Genomic DNA, 21,416 nt, shown 5'->3' on the forward strand with positions numbered 1-21,416 from the left:
AAGTGTTAGCGTAATGTCAACAGGCACAAATAGGTGATTTTTATTGTTTTTTTCGGTTTTACCTCTGGGATTTTCTTACTTTTACAAATACCTTCTCAGCGCTGTGAATATCAGAAGCGGGAACTCCAATGGTCGTATCTAAAGCCAAGAGTGTAGGTGTAAACATTCTCAATTTAAGTTTAAATTTTAAATGTATTTCACATTACAAATTACATTTTTTTTAAATAAATTAATATAAATAACAATGAATAATAATAATGATGTGCTGGACAGCCTATATATGATTAGACTATCAATGTCTACAATATATTCAATAGGCCTATGTTTCCAGTTATTTTAATGTTTGTAGTATTATACTAATTTTATAGGGAGACCAGTTTCGGTGAGCATAAGCATTCGATTCCAAAGCATATCAACATTTTTAAACACACAGTTGTTATCCAGATATCTACCATTTTAATAGTATTTCTATTCTTCAAATGAGCACTTAACTGGCCGCTATGTTGCAAAGTTTACTACGCAGAGTTTGACAAATCCGCTAGCCTGACGCCCGTAGCTAGTGGTTTTTAAGTTCGGGCTAGTGAGAAACGCAAAACCACTAGCCCACCCCCTCTCCTTATCGCTCGATTGTGTTTTTGTTTTTTTGTTTCTTTTTAATTTTCTCTCGGCTGAAATTTCGTTTAATAAATTTGATTGTGACGTTTGTCATCGAATAATATCAACAACGCCATCAGTATATAATAATAATCCACTTGAACTAGGTCTGCAAACTGCAGTAACATGCTATCTCTACATCGTCACAGTTACAGCATGCATTGTTTACTTTTCCCTTTTAAGTTTCTGGCACAGGAAATAAGTCTAATGACATGCATGTTTTGATTGGTTGGACACGTCACGTGGTAGTTAATCTCGCACATATGTTTTAGGCTAAGAACTTGGAAATCACTGATCGTGACGACAGATTAATCTCAATCAAATAAACCCCTGTCATGCTTTGAATTTCAGTGTTTGTTTTATTTACCTTAGGTTTTCTAATTTAACACTTCGCTTACATATGATTATCGGCAACCAGGAAAACAATTTACTTTAAAGGTAACCGCACAGGCAATGACTCGGCTTGGCCTATTACGTGTAGCGGTTTGGATAATGCGTCACAGCTGCCGATACAAGATAATACCTTTTTTGTTCATCAATTAACAACGGATTAGATGTCACCGTTATATTCTTTTGATATCGGTCTGACACGGGATGATGCCCTGTATTTGAGCAATTGGCATCACCGTTCCTGGCGACATAACTAGTATAACCCACTACCAAATAAACTGAACCATCTATTACCGCGTGTCACACTGTCGTACCCTCATTTAAATTTAATTATTTTGATAGTGGGTTTAGATACCAATCATGAGCTCAATTATTTTCCCCCGGGGGGAGGGCAAAAGCGAAAACTTGACAATGACGATGGATCACACTTGACACGACAAAACTGAAAGTTCCAACATAATTTAAGTGTTTGTTTTATTTTACTGTATAAATACTCGTAAATGTGTAATCTTACAAAAATTAGATAAAAATCCAGTTTTAATTGATCAAGAATTTGGGCTAGTGCTTTATCTTGGTGGCTAGTGACTTTTTAAAATATTTTCAAACACCAAAGGTTTTAGTATTTTATCAAAACATGTATGTTGTTCAACAAAACATGTGCTTATAATAATTTATAAAAATGATTAAACATTTTTGAAAGCAAATTACAAAATGTAGTCCTCAAGAACCAATGTTGAAGAGAGGGTAAACTCAAATAAGAGCCTTATGTGTTGGAAAGATGCATACCCGGACCACCAACACATACTGACACTTTTAACAAATGAAAAACACGTAATTTTAGAGTTAATAAAAAAACATGATTATTCCTTCTAACTGGGGGCAGCCATTTTGTTTCGTTTTCGTGACGTCCAGTGTTATAGCTTGGGGCAAAGTGAACCTGACTTGTAAAACAACATAAATGACTTGATTGATAGTATAATAAGGTATTTAACTAAATGTATTTCAATTTGCATCAATAGAATGAAATGGAGTTATGGTATTTTTCTCTTTAAAAAAATCAAAAGAAAAAATGCTTATTATTAGGCCTATTGGTAGGGTACGTTCGAGCAAAAACGACCACTCACGATACCCAAGTGATAATTTTCTTTTCTTTGGGACTACGTAATTGGTCAGTTTTGTGATTTTAGATGGGAACGTCTACTTGATCAAGGGTTTTACAGAATTACTTACAGTACTTAATAAAGTGATAATGTCCACTACGATTTGAGGGGCGTCCGCATGGCTATTAGACAATACTTTGTGATCTTAATAAAAGAGGCACGCCTTTTTAGTATGTCTAGACACAGTGTCTGGGGACCATCTAAATATACACCTGCCAATTAAGAACCACAGGTACAGGCCACGGAAAGAAAAGACCAATTAACCAAGAACACACTCCGATTATTTTTTCAGTACGTGGGTTAATTTATGTACAAAACATAATACAGTTTTTTCAACACTTTGACAATGGTGGCTTATTTTGTATTGAAAAATAATATATACTTGTTACCGGCTTACTGGGATGGATATTATAACAGAACATTGCGATGCATCTGCAAAAATCAGGTATGTTTTGTTTCTTCAGTTCGAAGACTAATTCCTGATGTGACACGTTAGGTATTACATAACCACCAGCTCACCAGAGGGTGTATTCACTGGGATGGTACAAAATGGCTGTGCCTGTTATATATAATAGCCATCACATTTAAGCGTTTTATTAATTAACTATATGATTATACTTGTTGATATTAAGCAATAATGTGTTGTTATATATATCGTTGAATATGCATACCAGGCCAAATGCCTTAATTGTCCCTTCCTTTAACAGACAACATTTTGCAAAACAAATATAACAATTCTGATGTCTTACAAGTGAGTTATAAGTTGATCAAATGAATAGTTGTAATGGTAAAGTTGTTTGGTTAAAAAATATAAGCTGCATTCTGAGTTTTAATAAATATATAAACAGACATCCAGAAAGATTTTTATGTTAAAACATAAATATCATATATTTTTTGCAAGTATCTGTAAAGAGAGTTTTGCCAGCAGACACTGTGACAATCATGTGACTTCAATAAATAGATAGCAGTACAGCTGTGGACAGACAAAAAGTTTTTCAAATTAAGGGTTTTTTTCAATTACATTCTTTGAAAATCATAGAAAAAAGGTATTAAGAAATGTGCCATGTTTATGAGTGGCTTAAGTTCAATCTTGCTTTCTTTGTTCATTTTAACTTTATTTTTACAAACATTTCTGTGAATGTGACATGCATTCATTTACTTTCTTCATGCAAAAGTCACTGATGTCAGAAATCTTCAAATATACGTACTGTTGCGTACAAACGATGCAATCACCGAAACGGGCTCCTCACTGAATGGATTTAATAATGCAATTTTAGTTGTTGAAAAGTCTAATACAGTCAGAAATATTCTAACAATGACTTAGGACAGTCTTTAACTAAGATTTCATTTAAAAGCAATGCATGGTTGTGAATCGACTTTGTTAATTTCAGATTTAACATCTAGATTTATCAGCAAATCTGGCTGTGTTCAAGAATAGCAGATATCTAAACTCAGAAGACTCGGAATTTGTCGATACTGTTACTGCAGAAGTCAAAAGGTTTTTGAAGAAATCAAGTCAAACAAGGTACATTTTAAAAGATACATGTACATTTCCTAGGGATCAACAAAAGTCCTGTGGTACATGCAGAGCTTTGTGTTTGGTATGTAAGGGCAGGATATACACTGGATGTAGTTCATTATAGTAGTAACATTATTGTAACAGAATGTTAGCTACAGAATAATAATTTCTTGTCATACATAATATCTGACCTTTGACCTATAGTACTCCCCCTCCCCCCCAGTGCCAATGATCAGCTCAAAATTAGAATAACTGAAAATATACTGTGATGAAATTAATATTCTGAGTAAAATGTAAACATCATAGTGCATTATCTATCATAATAATTTGGAGAATAAAGAATTGTAAGCAAATTATTTGTCCTAAATGAATTAATTTTATAAATTAAAACCCAAGCCTTTCATAATTCCAAGCAAAGTGTTGATTATTTTATTTGTCACTTTTTAAAAGTGTAACTTAAACATAGATACATATTATTATTTTTTAAATTATTATTTCCAAAATCTGTTTTATAGAGTGCTGTTGTTTCCCCCAGTGAACAGTTACCATCGGTTTCTGATACATAACGTGGTTGAAGATATTCCTGAAGTAAAGAGTTTTTCTATTGGCGAGGGTTCTGCTCGCCAGACCGTTGTCTGTCTGTTGGACGCACTGCGTCGGTATGTAAAAATTGCTATGAGCATTTCTAATGCTTACAGTTGAAATTCTTAATATTAAATTACAACTTGAATTTCATAACACACCAAAAGATATAGTAATTTAAACTTTGAGGGGATCACTGAATTCGTATTGAACCTTTATTTTATACGTTTAAAACAATAAAAAAAAATTAAAAAATATTTTAAATTCATGATCCTTATTCATGATCCTTAAAAGGGTTGAATTCATAAGAAACTTTTTTTTCACAGATACAACCATAAATTAACATTTTAATTAAAATTGTCTATATATATATGTGTGTGTATATATATATATATATATATATATATATTAATTAACCGTACAGTGAATCTCATAAAAATGGAACACACAGTAAATCAGAATATCATCAAAACCAAACACACTTTAATGTCCTTTTTTTAAATATCAGTACAGAACAAAACCTCTGTAAACCGGATATTTAAAAAAAAAATTCCCAAGGGAAGGAAGGAAATGTTTTATTTAACGACGCACTCAACACATTTTATTGACGGTTATATGGCATAGGACATATGGTTAAGGATCACACAGATATGGAGAGAGGAAAGCTGCTGTCGCCACTTCATGGGCTACTCTTTTCGATTAGCAGCAAGGCATCTTTTACATGCACCATCCATCAGACAGGATAGCACATACCACGGCCTTTGATATACCAGTCGTGGTGCACTGACTGGAATGAGAAATAGCCCAATGGGGCCACAGACAGGGATCGATCCCACACCGACCGTCCATCTGGCGAGCATTTTACCATTGGGCTACGTCCCACCCCTTGCCCATAGGTGTCAGTTAGACGGGTTTCACTGTACATAGTGCAGCTATTTAGTGGATGTAAAGGTATTAAATTAATTACGAACATTTATTTTATGCATGCAAAATGCAGAATAAAATTTTCTATAAATATTATGTACTTTTTTCCGTCTGTTCTTTGGTTGTAACTAGATGTCAGTCCTGTTCTTATACGTGTATGAATTGTGAATATTTTTTTATTATATACTTTAAAAAAATATATATGTCCATTGATTGTAACTAGATTGAATTACCCCGGTAATGTAATACCTTTTTTTTATATATATATATATATAAATTGAATTGTATGAATTGTGTGTATATATTTTTAAAAATGTATTCAGTGGTCCTAAAGGTAGTACTAAACCAAATAACTTCCGACTGGGTATTAAGTTCAAGGTGCACCCAACTTTTGATAGAGAAGTTAACACCACAAGTCCTGTGATTGGTGATAAATGTCAGTGTGTTGGTTGTGAAAAAAATTAGTTTCATCTGGGCCAAAAAAATAGATGCGATTTTATTTCATCTAGTACCACTGTGTCAAGTAGCCTTGTGCTTGAAACGTCTGTAGTACCTGTAAAAAGAAAGTACTAAAATTTTGTGCAGAACTAGGGTAGTCATAGACGCTACCCGTTATCTCGGATATGAACAGCTTGACCCTCATTTTTTTCTGATTCACTTTAAGGGTGAGGTGTTGTAGTATTTATATCTGTGGTGTTTATGTTGATTGATATGCTGCATGTAGGAGTTTTAGCCACATATGTTACTATTGTCGTCTATTGGACCCTATAGGGTTTTGAATTAATGTCATACCTTTTGTATATATGTATGAATTGTGTATATATATTTTAAAATCTATTTAGTGGTCCTAAAGGGATTGAATTGATGTCATCCACTGAAAACTGGTCATCTAGATGTGGTCGTGGTAGAGGGCGTGCTCGTGACAAAGCAGGAAACCCATCTCCAGTGGGACGCAGCTTCCAAAACCTGGCTTCTGGCGATGACATCACTGACAGTCGCCTAGCAACAGGACATGTATTGCCACAACGTGATGGCCAAGAGTCTGCCAGATTTGATAATGCTGACCACATCAAAAAACGGATTCCTTTAACATCTAGGTACATGTTTATTGTTATCAACTTTTGCATTTACTCAGTGTCAAGTTGAGTCATCTATTTTTTCGTATGTACGAAATTATTGGGAGATAAAAATTTGGTTTGGGCTACTACAAGCATTAGGATAAAAAGAAACACCTTGTAAATACAGACATTGATATTTTAAATGTATTTAATTTGTATGTTATGTCATCAGAAAGGCTCTATTGGTCGGAAACATTTTACAATGGCTGTAAACTCAGGACTGTGCTGTTGGTAAAACTTCTCAAAAACAGCCAAATTAAATATCTCGTGTACATTATCTGCAAGTATTTAACATTTGTACATTTGAAATGTGTCTACATGCAACAAAGTAACCTTTCAGCCATATTTATTTGCTGGGGGCAGCTTGCTGCGCGGTCAATGTGGGATCTATCGCCATCGGTGGACCCATTAGGCTATTTCTCGTTCCGGCCAATGCACCACAACTGGTATATCAAAGACTGTGGTATGTGCTATCCTGTCTGTGGGATGGTGCATATAAAAGATCCCATGCTACTAATGGAAAAATATAGCAGGTTTCCTCTGTAAAACTATATGTCAAAATTATTAATAGCCGATGATTAATAAATCAATGTGCTCTAGTGGTGTCATTAAACAAAACAATTTTTTTAATTTGTTTTATTTGTTGCAAAAGCCACTTTTTAAAACATTGATGTTGACAAGCTTAAAATTGCCATCGGTGGGCCTTTTCACCAATGGCAATTAAAAAACAAATGCAGTAGGTGACAAATTATTAAATTCGAGCCCTAAAGTTAATAATACATTTTCTGAATGTTTTATAAAGGCTTTTTCAATCTCAGGGCAGCATGGCGCTGATTAAGGCAAACTGGCGTTAGACTATTGAGGCATGGTGCTGCACCATGTTAAAATAAGCTAAGGAAAACACTTCTCTATCAAACTTCTGATGGACGTATCATGTACCTCACTGGTACTCTTGTTCAAGTACAGATGAACCAATTGACCAATTTCCAAATTGTTTGGCCTGAATATAAAAGCAATGACTTTTTAAAAGGATGGCCATAATATTTTATAGTCTTTTTGGTGTTTTTTTCTTCTTTTTTTAAAGGAAAAAATCAAAGAAGCCAGAGATTCAAGTGTATGTACCCCGGGCTAAACGCCTACAGCAGCAACAAGATGATTCAGCTGATAGAAGTTGGAGTGAACCCAGCAACGTGTCAACCAGTGATATATCTCAGTCATGTACCCAGCAGAAGAACATCAAGGAAAGAAAAGGTGACAATCATGATGACAAGCCTGTATCAGCAAGAAGAAAAATCAGGCCTGAAATGCAGAGGTATGTGCCAAGGGGGAAAAGAGAGCTCGTCACTTCGTCGCAAGACAATGGTGGAACTGCCTCTGCACCTGAAAAGGAAAGCGATTTCAGGAGAGTGAGAACAGAGAAACTTTCTTCCAGAACAGGGCCCATAAAAAAGTTGAAGATTGGAGAAAACGGTGAAGAGTTTTCAAGTATGGTTCCTCAGAACAGTGAACATCTCACTGATGATTTGACTGATCATTTTGGTTCTGATGACAACCACATTGCAGGTCACCATTCTTCACCATTTACCAACACTGACGGGTATCAGGAAAAATCAATGGAAGTTAATGTGCAGGAAATGGTTACCAGTTGTCCGGATTTGAACATATCTCAGGACTCTTTAATTGACCCTTCAGACTGTAATTCCAGCTGTGATGGTACAGCTGCTGAACAAAGTAGGAACAGTAATGTATCAAGTGAGGTAAGACATATGTTATTAAAAGCAGGTCACCTGTATGATAGTAATGTTCATAGTGTGAGTGATATTGCAGGTGACACCGATAATTATTCCACGTCTGAACTCATCTGTCATTCAGCTAACATATCATCCAGCAAATATTCCGAAGTATTAGAATGTTCCAGCCTATCCTTGTCTCTTAATTTAGCAGACGTGTCCAGTGATATTGATCTGCAAGGGAGTGCTGCACTGCAGAGTGCAGATTCTGTTCCAGCTTGCAGTAAACACGAGTCTGCTGACAGTATTGACGATGATTTGTTAAAATCTCATGGTGATGCTAGACATGACTTTGAAGGAACGATAGTGGAATCAAATCCTGATATTTGTCATGTTGAAGACAATAAAGATTTGGGTTTTCTAGATGTTAGTCTCAGTCCTGTAGACTCTGGACAGCGTGAATACTCTCCTAACGAGAATGAAGCATCATTGGATGTTTTGTGTAGCAGCAGTATTCCTGATAGGGGAAACTCGGGTGAAATTTCAACACCCGAGACAGACGCAGCAGCATGTGCCTTTAGTGATTCTCATACTCCGAGCTTGTCGTCATGGAGATCTCTAGGAGCAGCTGAACCTCCAGAGTCTGGCAAACAAGTGCTTCATTCCTCAGCTCTTCCAGATGTTGTGGTATCCACAATGGAACCGAAGCCCGATGGTAGTTGTGTTTCAACTGATAACGAGCCTGACACTGTTGGTGAACCTCATCAGTCAAGTGGACGGAAGTTGACATCCATAGCCTTGAAACAGTTGGACAATGTCACAGAGTTTAGGCCATCATCGGATGATGAGAGGATGAACTCCACAGCTGATGATTCCCAGTCGGGGGATGAAGATGGGTGGGAGGCCATGTTTGATGATAACGGAGACTGCCTGGATCCTGATGTCATGGAACAGGTCTGTCTGTTACTATTTTGTTTTCCAGTCTCAGAACTATTGCTTTATATGTGTAAAACTATATCTCAAAGACCCCTTGCTGCTAACCAATATTAACATGCTTGTAGTCTTGTGGTGGTTATTTTTTATTATTATTATTATTATATTTTTTAAAAACTCTCGTTCTCAAGACAATGTTCAGGGCTGACTCTGGTTGATTAGAAAATCTCACCAAATTATCTTTTAATCTTCACAAATTGCAGGAAGCCAGTTATTTTCTAACAAAATATGAATTATTACGTGAAATTATTTCGCCCAATTAACATAAAATTTGCCACTTGTTTCTAAAATTCGCATTTGGTGAATTTGGCGGGTGCCAGAGCTATCCCTGCATATTTTGTAATGTCTTTGTGTTACCAAAACAAAATTAATTACTGATTAAAGAAATATGCTAGGGTATTGTCAGTGTTCATTAGAAGCCAGCAGGCAGTAATATTTGCCAGCCACTGCAGTGGTCACCACCACCACCACCACCTGTTTTTACACACCTCACTACATTCAGTAGACATAGCTGCTTGATTTGATTTCAACTTATTTTCGTGCTTATATCCAATTAAGGTTCAAGCACGCTGTCCTGGGCACACACCTCAGCTATCTGGGCTGCCTGTCCAGGACAGTGGGTTAGTTGTTAGTTTGTTAGTGGTTAGTGAGAGAGAAGAGGGTGTAGTGGCCTTACACCTACCCATTGAGCCCTTAAGAACTCGCTCTGGGTTGGAGCCGGTACCAGGCTGCGAACCCTGTACCTACCAGCCTGTAGTCCGATGGCTTAACCACTACGCCACCGAGGCCGGTGGACATAGCTGCCTACTTTTGTCAAACATCGTCCTTCTTTCAAAGATTTATGAACAACCTGTATTAAACGTTCACATTCTTCCCACAAGGATGTACAAGGTGCATCTGCCCACATTATGTGTCATTTTGTACATGTAGCTTGCTTAAATGATTGTAGGTCAGTCATTCAAACAATGCATTTGATGCTAACAACTTTGTATTCCCTTTTGCTAGCTAGATATGTACAGCAAGTTCAAGTCAGTTTTAAGGCTTGCCTCAAAATAAAAACTTTTGGTAAAACTTTTGTCAATCAAAATATATGAGTTACTAAAGAACATTCAATCATGACATATATCTGTTTTTTTTAAAAACATTAACTACATTTATTCTCTTTGATATTTATTTTCTGTAATAATGAGATTAATACATTGTTGGGGTTTTTTTTTTTCCCCACTATTTCAGTTGACAGCCCATGTTGGGAACGTTCAGATTGATAAACCCAAAATCAACTACTTAAAATTTGAAACAAAAGATCCTGAACTCGACATGGAAGGTATTTTGTACACGTTAGCATTTAACAGATAGTTTTAGATAGAGTTATTAATCTAATAATGTTACAGTTAGTAATTTTACACTCAGACACAGAGGCTGATCTAGTTTTGTCGGGTGGGGCCTTAATTTTGCAACAGTTATAATTTTATGATATATAAATTTTCATTTTTTTTTATGACCCCTCTCTAAAACTCCCCCAAAGTTCCATTGGCATTCCTCCTCAGTCAGTAGTGCACTTTCATGAAGTTCTTGGGTCAAAGGATCAAACCCCTTAAAGCCTTGATGGACCCATTCTCTGATTCAATTCATTTGAACTTATTTTCGTGCTTATATCCAATTAAGGTTCAAGCGCACTGTCCTGGGCACACACCTTAGCTATCTGGGCTGTCTGTCCAGGACAGTGGGTTAGTTGTTAGTTGGTTAGTGGTTAGTGAGAGAAAAGAGGGTGTAGTGGCCTTACACCTACCCATTGAGCCCTTAAGAACTCGCTCTGGGTTGGAGCTGGTACCGGGCTGCGAACCCTATACCTACCAGCCTGTAGTCCAATGGCTTAACCACTGCGCCACCGAGGCTGGTTCTGATTCAGTGATTGCCTCATGACTGGTATATTAAAGGCCATGGTATGTGCTGTCTTGTCTGTGATCCCTTGCTGATAATGGGAAAAATGTAGCAGGTTTCATCAAACACTATAATGCTAGATGTTCAAATGTTTGACACTCGGTAGCTGATGATTAATTAATCATTGTGCTCTAGTGGTGTCATTAAACAAAAGAAATTTTAACTTTTTCATTATAAATAGTCATTCCAAATGTGTTATGGCACATTTAGCTGCTGTCATGTTTACGTAAGCAGTGGTTTGATTGGCCAAAGAAAGATCATTGACTTTAATTAGATCTACTTGTACTATTAGAGACTTGGAGGGTAGAGTGGCAGTAAGGTCTGATTTCAGTTAAATTGTTAATATTCTTACTTTTAGTCTTAATTTTTAAAATGTACACTATATACTGATGGTCAAGGTTTTTTTCCCTTTCTTACAGAATACAGCCATGTGATAGAAATCTACGATTTCCCATCAGAATTTAAAACTGGTGATCTCATAGTGGTCTTCAAAGATTTCTTGTGAGTTTGTGTTTAGTCCCCTACCAGTCCAAATGGAGGGGGCTATAGGTTTCATCTCCTTCCTTCTGTCTGTCTGTCTGTCTGTATGTCTGTCCGTCCGTCCGTACGTCTGTCTTTCCCACGTTTTTCGGATGTTTTTTCCGAAGGCTTTGAGATATTGAGCTGAAAGTTTGTGTATAGCTTCATCATGTACTGTTACCAATCACGTTTGACTTTCATGATGATTTACCCATTTTTGGTGGAGTCATAGCCAGAATTTTGCAATGCCTTGAGATATCAAGATGAAAGTTTTGACGAAGTTATGGCCCTTGAACTTTTTTTCCATATTTATTTTTCAGAAGACCTTTAGATATTGAGCTGAAATTTTGTGCATAGGTTTATCATGTACTCTTACAGATCACTTTTGACTTTCATGGTGATTTACCCATTTTTTAACGGACTTATGGCCCTTGATCTTTGAGGATGTGAAAAAATGTCTCCAGATTTTTGCAATGCCTGTAGATATCAAGATGAAATTTTGTATATAGCTTTATCATTTGTATATAGCTTTACAGATCAAGTTGAAGTTTCATGGTGATTTAGCTACTTCTCAGAGTTATGACCCTTGAATTTAGTAGATACAAAAAATTGTTGGGCCTGGTAGGGGACATGTATTGTTTTAGCAGTACTCTCAGAATGCTTGTTATTAAAACAGTTATGATTTAAATTCATGGATTCTATACCTTAACCAATATAAGGTGTCATTTTGTAAGAATTAGTATAATTTGTTTTTCAGTATTGAAATATATGACAATTCCAGTAAATTTTCATGTCTGTATAAAACCTTTTATTTAAACAGTATTTTATTTTATAATAAAATGGATTGGCAGGTCATGAGTTAATCATAAACGTCTTTCTTCTTGCTAACCTATAGAGTTTAATCTCTTAACTAAGCATTTCAGTAATTGTTTCCTTACACACCACTGTCACAGTTTAAAATTTGCTGGTGTGGTGTCAAAGAAATATGTCTTTAATTTCCAGCAGATGTTTATAATACTGGTAATTGTATGCATGAAATATATATGCTTAACAATTTCAAAAACTTCAGTCTCTTATTTCAGGTCAAGAGGTTTTGATATTAAATGGGTTGATGATACCCATGCTCTTGGAGTTTTTGCAAATAAAATAGCAGGTTTGTTACTCCGTTTGTTTTTTTTGGTTAGATTTTTCAACATTTCCTTTGAGAATTTAAAATAAATACCAAACAAATCCATTTACTGGTACTATTTAGCCAGTGATGTCCAGATGCAAGTTATTCCTGTGAATGAACGTGCTGGTTGTCAAGAAAAGTTCATTCTTTGTGGATTTTTACATCTTCATATATTAACAGTCCACTGGACTTAATTAGCCAGCTTTTGCACATGGCTAGATTATAAGACTCCATCATATTTAGTCATGTGGGATAGAAAAAGTACATAGAAGGTATTAGAACTTTCAACCTGGGACAAGACTTGCCAAGTTCCATGGTCGAAATTTTGACAACTGAGGGTGTACTTTTTATATCCCACATGACCGCATATGATGGAGTCTTTTTCTCTCTCATTCATTCGGTAAATAAACCATTATTTTACACGAACAGACAAAGATGGCTGAATAAGTAACTTTTTTATTTGACCATTTTATCATAAATAAATTACACTATCATATTTGTCATGTTTGTTTCATGTGTTAAATAAAATGTAACACTACAAATTAACAAGATATCTTTTAAAATGAAGGTTTTAATAACAAAGTATTAATTTAAAACTGTGTTTAATGATGTCATGTCACCATCTCACATTAATATGACATCATATATTACTAACGATGTCATGTTAAACACAAGTGCATGATATCCCATCCATGTAAGATAGAAATTTCTTACATAGTTTTTTTTCCATGGGAGGATGAGAGAAAAATCTGTCTGACCCTGGAGGTAGATAATTTCTAAATATGCCAGACATTATAGCTCATGTTTTATGATGACTGATGTCTTAACACATGTTTCTCAAAATAGTTGCATGTTGAATCATTATTAAAATAAAAAATAAAAAAATGCATGTTTACATTTAGAATAAAGTTGTTGCAGTTTTATTTTGCTGCATAATGTGGACTCAAAAAACCCAACAACCATAGTTTACAGTTATTTTTTTTTTTTATTATTAAATGAGCAAGAAAAATATACATCACTGAAGTGATATATACATATGGATATTCCAACCTGCAAAACAAAATGTTATTTGTTAGAGTTTCAGTAAACTTTGGCTCTCACGAAAAAAAAAAATGTGTCCCTTGGGTTGGAATTGACTTCTCTTTACATCACAATTGTAATAGATTCCATTAGTAAAGCATATCATAGGTTTAACAAAAACGTTTTGTTTCAGCCCGTGATGCTCTTGGCACAGTGAGTCCTCTGCTCAAGGTCAGACAGTTGTCGGAGGCATCCAAGCAGTCCAAGCTTAAGGCTAAAAAGACTGCTGGTAAGTTGCTTGAGCAGACATCAAAATAAGCATAGTGTCTGATTACTGTAAACTAAAGACTCAGTAACCCATACATGTACATGTAAGTTGTGACAAATTTATCAAGTTTAGAATTCCCATTCTTTTTATTAGTACCCTACCGGTCCAACCGGAGGGGACTATAGGTTTTAACTCCTTCCTTCTTTCTTTCTTTCTATCCGTCTGTCTGTCCATTTGTCCCACATAGTTTTTTTGGATTTTAATTTTTTTTTTTTAATATCTTCAGATATTGGGCTGAAATTTTGTTTGCTTTATCATGTACTGTTACAGATCAAGTTTGACTTTCATGGTGTTTGACCCATTTTTAATGGAGTTATGGCCATTGAACTTAGGAGATATGAAAATTTGTTTTCTAGACTTTTGTTTTGCAATGCCTGAAGATATTCAGATCAAATTTGTTATATAGCCTTATCATGTACTGTAGCTTTATCACATACTGTTACAGATCAAGTTTAACTTTCATGATGATTTAGGCCTACCCAGTTTTCACAGAGGTATGGCCCTTGAATTTAGGAGATATGAAAAATTGTTTGGCTTGGTAGGGGACATGTATTGCTTTAGCAGTACTCTCATAATGCTTGTTATTAAGAGTCCTTCACAGATACACAAATATTTTGTTATTCATTCACATGGCTGTCCAACCGGTGCTGTCCTGTTTGTAGAAAAGGAAATATAAAAGATCCCTTTCTGCTAATGGAAAAATATAGTGGTTTGCTCTGCAGACTGTCATAATTATAGATATAACATCCAATAACCTATGATTGTTGACTAATTATGTGACCTAATCATGTTGTTAAACACAACAAAATTTAAGTTTTATTCTCAGTGAAGTATTTCATAACTGTATTTGAATAAATAAAAACATTTTGTCAAGCATTCCTTCTCCCCTTCTAGAGCCCTCCGATTCAAAATGTGATAGCATGTTGTGTTGTTAAACATTCTTGTCTTTTCTTCATTATGGGGGGGCGGGCGTATGCATCCAGTGGCAAAGTGCTCACTCAATCCTCATCAGTGGGCCTATTCGGCTGTTTCTTGTTCTAGCCAGTGGTATGTGCTATCCTGTCTGTCCGGTGGTGCATATAAAAGATCCCTTGCTACTAATAGAAAAATGTATTATAGAGCTGGGCTGAGTATTGTAAACTGTATATATACTGAGCTGAGTATTGTAAACTGTATATATACTGAGCTGAGTATTGTAAACTGTATATATACTGAGCTGAGTATTGTAAACTGTATATATACTGAGCTGAGTATTGTAAACTGTATATACCGTTTGGCATCGGTATCATGTTAATACCAATTTACCGTACCGAGAAAATGTCAAAATACTGAAATTTCGGCATTGAAATTTTTTTATATCTGCCATTTAGAAAAACATTAACAATATATCGGATGAACACAAAATAGCTAAAAAGAAGAAAGAGATGAGGGCCTCGTGTATGAAATTTATACCAGAGTATACCAAAAATGTCGCTCGATATCGGTATTATATCAATACCGAATACCGCACCGATACCCGAGGTAAATCACACCAAAAGTACCGATACCGATACTGAACCTGAAACTTCAATACCGTCCAATTTTAATGTATTGGGTTTTTTATGAAAGACTGGGTGTCAGAATTAACAAATGTTTTAAATCCAATAGCCGATGATTAATAAATCAATGTGCTCTAGTGGTGTCATTAAACAAAACAAACTTTTAATTTCTGCATTACAGAATTTCTTCAGCCTTACAAAGCACGTCCACAGACGTCGGCTGTTGCTGCCCGTCGACTGGTGTCGGGAGCTCTCGGAATACAAGCTAGCATCCCACGAGAAAAACGTGAACTCGAGAGAAAACAGCTCAAGGAAGCAAAAGGTGAGATAAATATCTATTCTTTAACATGGGATCTGAAATATTTGTTTAAGGGGGAAGGAAGACAATTTGATTGTTAATTAATGCCAGTTGAGAATAAAAATAAATTTATTTGCTACATTTCTGGGATATTTGATATATGCAACATGGTTTAATCCTGACACATAAATTAGTTTTTTTAACCTAGCCCAAGAGGCTGTTAAGTAGACACCTGTTTGAAAGGTTGTCTTAATATTCCTCTAAATCATGTAATACTATTACAAATGAAACTACAGCCAATTGTACTACAGCCAACTGGCAACCAATTGTATTCATCAACCACTTGTTATACCAGTCAACCCAGATTTGAATGTTTAGTTTAGTTTAATTTAAATAAAGCTCTTTGAGATAAATGTACTTAATTATTAGCAATTATATAAGAACCAAATATAAAGAACCACAACTCGTAACACCAAAAAGTTGGTTATTTAAAAATTGCTAAATATTGTCAAAAGATTATAAACATAAAGTTAAGAATTTCAAATGTTTTTATAAAGCAAAATTAACCCAAATTAAAATAACTAGATATTGTTCATTACTGGCTGCATAAAAATTATTTAAAAAAAACTGAGCATATCATTATATTAACTGTTAAAATTAAAAAATTTAAATATGAATTATTATACATATTGCCTGAATACAGTTTAAAAGTCATGACAAGGTATGTGTTGGTAGACTATTGGATAGAAAGGATGAAAATTAGTTACTATAAATTTTGATTATGATGTCTAGTTATTTGAATATTTCTCAAGACTGATATCAGTTTTGTGCAAATTATAAGTGACATATTAGGACTTACTGGTTGAAACACCAGTTTTGTGCATTGTGGCAATGATGACTTAAATTTTTTTGAGACCTGGCAAGGCTTGAAATTCATTATGTGGACTGGGGAGCAATTTTTGCTTCTCAACTTATAATGCTGAAGTTACAGCTAGAAACCGAGCAGTTCAAGACCATAGCTTTTGATTTTGATTGATTTTGAACTTATTTTCGTGCTTATATCCAATTAAGGTTCAAGCACGCTGTCCTGGGCACACACCTCAGCTATTTGGGCTGTCTGTCCAGGACAGTGGGTTAGTTGTTAGTTGGTTAGTCGTTAGTGAGAGAGAAGAAGGTGTAGTGGCCTTACACCTACCCATTGAGCCCTTAAGAACTCGCTCTGGGTTGGAGCCGGTACCGGGCTGCGAACCCTGTACCTACCAGCCTGTAGTCCGATGGCTTAACCACTGCGCCACCGAGGCCGGTTTTGATACATTCTGTAGTTGTATAATGATTTAAGAGGTAAAACAAAATCTGCTTATGAACCTAATTTTCAAAAAGCTTATTGTGTGTTTTGATAGGCGATTGCCTTTTGCTCCCTGCCAATTTCGAACCTTGCCTGGATTCCAGTAGACATTAGTAAATGGTAAAATTTGTTTCCTTTTAGAGAAGAGAAAACAAGCAAGACAGCAAAAGCAGGATATCTGGGATGGATCTTTTGGAAAGTGTGCAATGGACGACGGTGTAAATTAGCAATTTTAATTTTAATATTAAAATGAACTACACAATGAATACTTTGTTGTGAAAAATACGCAAAATACAATTAATATTTAGTGCTAGGTTTACAAGAATGTTAAAGCGGCATGGTTACTTAAAGGTAAACAGATCTATTTATAGTTATGTGCTCATCTATAATGAAAAGAAAAACTACTGGATGCAGAATGTTTTCTCTTTTGTTACAGAAATAATGTATTAAACCAAACAGCGATATTTAGAGAATATTCCATGATAGGCCATTAGTTACTGTTTATTTTAAACCAGTTGTTTCAAAACATATTTAACAAGCAAATGCGAGTTGGATATTTTTTTAAACGAGTTGCAAGATAAGTGGTTTTCACAATTTTTCCAGAGGCACACTGGTGTTATTGCCATTATTATAAATAATACTGGCTGGGTAAGAACCTAATTTAAATACCATTCCGTAAATTAGTTTTTATTTATTTTATATTTATTGGTACTAGGTGTGTCAGCTTAGGACTTGAGCATTTGTAATCCATCTTCATAATAAGATTTCATTAACAAGGAATCGTAATTCTTGTTAACAATTTGATTATGTATATTGCTTGTGGATGTTTTGGTTATTCCTGCTTGTCATGTTTTAACAGAATTTGTTAACATAGTTGTGATTGTTCTTAATTTTTCAAGTGTTCTGAACAAATAATATATATATATATATATATATATATATATATATATATATATGAACTGATAGTGACCGACTAAAATAAACTGGACTGTCATCTCTGCTCCCTACATCTTGCTTACCTGTTAGGGGCCATTCAAATATTACGTAACACTATTTTGGTCAAAATTAGACACCCACCCATCTCCTTGTAACACTAGACCATACACCCCCCGAAATATTACGTAATGTTTGGAAATACACCCCGCCCCAACACACAAGACAAAGCAACATGGCAATGTTTATTTATACCCATGTGTACTACGATGATGTCATTAATGTGACATATTGCTGTACGATGAGAAAAAACCCGCAGATTTTCACTTGCGCCATTTTAAAAAATCTGGTGTATTAAAGCATCTCAGCTTGATTTATAATTGTTTTGGGTTTACCTTTACCTCTAAAAACCTACATTATATATTATTGTCATGGCATGGCACATTTAAGAGAAAACAAAATTGTGTTACATAACGCTGTTCAATACACACACACCCACGTAACGCTTGGACTTACACCCCCCACCCCCCTAAGCGAATGGCCCCTTACTATTATTCTTGTGGTTCAGAATATCTAGGTATGTATTGCATTTTAACTACGTTTTTTTTTTCTTTCTTTTTTTTTTTCACTTGGGATATAAACATTATGTGAAATGAAGCTTATTTAATATCCTAATATCCCAACCTCCAAATGTTGCAGCAGCATTACGTTTGTTCATGTATGTTCAAAAGCAGTTAGCACTGGGTGAGTAAACAATTTCGCCAAATATCTATTAAGCTTGAAGAATTGGAGAAACCCAGTTTTTTCCCCCAACAAAATACCAATTATGACATGAAATTATATCACCATATTAAAATAAAATTTGCCAATTGTTTTTAAAATTTGCAATAGTGAGTGGCTGAGCACAGATAAATGTCTACATCCCTCCAACAAAGTGACAGCAGTGGGTTTCTTCTTTCATTGTCTAGTCTTGTCATGTAGCATTACATTTTCTACCATATGCATTGATTACCATGTTAACAATGTCCCAAGGTTTTGTTAAACAATTCTTTCTTTCCTTCGGGTCCCACTAATTTTTAGTTTGGATATTTAGCAATTCTCTTATAAAATAATTTCATATAAAACTCTCATTTGGACCATTTTGTGAGACCATTCATTTCATTTCATTTTCGTGCTTATATCCAAGCATGTTGTCCTGGACACACACCTTGGCCATCTGTTCAGGACAGTTGTTAGTAAGAAAGGAGTCGGGTGTAGTGGGCTTACACCTACCCACTGAGTTGTTAAAACTCACTGTGGGTGGGAGCAGGTACCGGGCTGTGAACCCAGTACCTACCAGCCTTATGTCCGATGGCTTAACCACAACACCACCGAGGCTAACTTCGTGACACAACGAAATGCCATTTTGTGTTCAACCCTTTTAACAAATGTGCAGTATGACTGAAATTTGTTCCACTTATTTTTTATGCAGATGCTTCTTATTATGTGTTCACTGATATAATTATGTGTTCAGTGTTCACGGATATAATGACGTACACTGTAGACAAATGATCCACATTGCCAGTACGTGGCTTTTAGGAACCAACACTGTGTAACTGAAATCTGTCATTTTTTGTAGTTGTTCAACTCTTGCAGAGGTGGATTTGGTCAGACTCTTTGTCTGTCAAAGGAAAGAAAGGATTGTTGTTTAATAACATTTAAGTTAAAAATAAAAATAATTAAGGGACGACTATTTGGTGTTGTATATAAAATATAGTTATGGAGGAAACACTTGGTTTAGAACTTGAGACAAGAAACCTATTGCCATCTAATAAGTTTATTTCTACCAAATAACAGCAGGACATCATTTTCTGTATACGTGTTTTACCCAACAGACAGGAAAGCACATACCACAGCCTTAGATATACCAGTCACAGACACTGGTTGGAATGGTGCTCCATCTCTTAGCATCATCATAGGAGTTTAGCTGGATTCTTGAGAGGAAAATAAATTTTCTGTAAAGTAATTAATACTCATTCACAAAAATTATCCAAATGCAAAAATGTTTTATTGGTTTTCACTAGTTTGACAGTGCTATTGTGGGTTTGTTTATTTTTGTCATAAAACATGAATAGAACAAGAGAACCAGTAAGGTACATGATAAGCTCATCAGGAGTTTGATGGAAAACCATAGATATTAATCGATATTACAGGTATAATTCAATTCTAATTATGTGAATTTTTTGCAATGGGATGGATGAACAGTTTGTTTTGGATCAACTACTGATGATACTGTATCCATTGGAGAAGGTGCTGTCCGATTATTGTTCTTTATTAGAAAAGGAAATTTTGTGTAGCATGGGTACTCTGGTGACACATCTATATTGGCAGAGAAACAGTTTATGTATGTAATGTTAACAATATAGAACTGCCAAGAAATTAGCTGGACAAGGATTGACCGTTATTTGTAGTATACCATGAATAGCAGGTCACAGTGACCTAGTAATGGTACGCGACACGCTGCCATCCTAAGTTGTTCCTACATGTGAGGTTTGATGGTCCTGTATGCATCTGTATCAAAGATATGGTCCAGACAAGAATTTACTGTTATGTGCAGTAGATGGTGAAAAGTAGGTCACAGTGACCTAGTAATAGTACGCAACACACCACCATCCCAAGTTGTTCCCACATGTGAGGTCTGATGGTCCTGTATGCATCTACCGGGTATATGCAAGATATGGTCCGGACAAGAAAAAGTTAACAGATGGACGTATGGACAGACAACACCATACCATCATAAACAGTCGTGTAAAAAAAAGGGTAGAAAAATTTATTTATGTTTTAACATCATTGTCTGTTGACAGTGTTGTCTATGAATTTATCTAGCATTGTTCAAATATGTACAGTGTCACCAAATGTTTTAAATTTAACAATATTTTTAGTCAAAAGGACAACAAAATGTTTTATATTATTTATAGATATACATAAAGTATTAAAACTCAACTTATATTTTGAAGTTGTGACCAACATGTGCTAATGTTTTTTAATGTTAATAAAATATTTTTTTAAATTACTTTTATTTTACCTTTTGTCTGAAACTTTAAATATTATGAGATTTTTAAAAGCACGGTTAATGCTGTAAACATACATGCTGTGTTGTCATGTCTTGAAGAGTGAATGGAACTTTTTTTCAAGATTTTATTACATGATCAAATGTATACTGCCTGGAAAATGGATTCTTCAGTTTTAACAACCACTTCGATTCAGTTTATTA

The 21,416-nt window shown here is 35.1% G+C and overlaps 1 protein-coding gene across 2 annotated transcripts; it reads left to right on the top strand.

Moving 5' to 3' along the window:
* The first annotated feature begins 15 nt into the window (after positions 1 to 15).
* On the top strand, positions 16 to 20,797 carry LOC121384650 (coiled-coil domain-containing protein R3HCC1L-like). 2 transcript variants are annotated; one of them, XM_041515129.1, is made up of 11 exons: positions 16 to 152; positions 3,596 to 3,729; positions 4,239 to 4,382; positions 6,072 to 6,326; positions 7,432 to 9,031; positions 10,304 to 10,394; positions 11,431 to 11,512; positions 12,613 to 12,683; positions 13,915 to 14,010; positions 15,769 to 15,909; positions 17,372 to 20,797. In XM_041515129.1, exons 4-11 carry the CDS (start codon positions 6,094 to 6,096, stop codon positions 17,455 to 17,457), a joined length of 2,400 nt encoding a protein of 799 aa, XP_041371063.1. In that variant the 5' UTR covers positions 16 to 152; positions 3,596 to 3,729; positions 4,239 to 4,382; positions 6,072 to 6,093; the 3' UTR covers positions 17,458 to 20,797. The 2 variants fall into 2 exon arrangements, with proteins under 2 accessions (XP_041371063.1, XP_041371064.1); XM_041515130.1 differs by having other exon boundaries at positions 4,259 to 4,382.
* The last annotated feature ends 619 nt before the right edge of the window (positions 20,798 to 21,416 follow it).

This window comes from Gigantopelta aegis, chromosome 10 (assembly GCF_016097555.1).
Source record: "Gigantopelta aegis isolate Gae_Host chromosome 10, Gae_host_genome, whole genome shotgun sequence".
NCBI classification, from domain to species: Eukaryota; Metazoa; Mollusca; class Gastropoda; order Neomphalida; family Peltospiridae; genus Gigantopelta; species Gigantopelta aegis.

Excerpts from the sequence above, each read along its gene's own strand:
- LOC121384650 (XM_041515129.1), top strand. The coding sequence starts at position 6,094 with ATGTCATCCACTGAAAACTGGTCATCTAGATGTGGTCGTGGTAGAGGG. Across the intron at positions 6,327-7,431 it reads CGGATTCCTTTAACATCTAG|GAAAAAATCAAAGAAGCCAG; the intron begins GTACATGTTTAT and ends CTTTTTTTAAAG. Across the intron at positions 9,032-10,303 it reads ATCCTGATGTCATGGAACAG|TTGACAGCCCATGTTGGGAA; the intron begins GTCTGTCTGTTA and ends CCACTATTTCAG.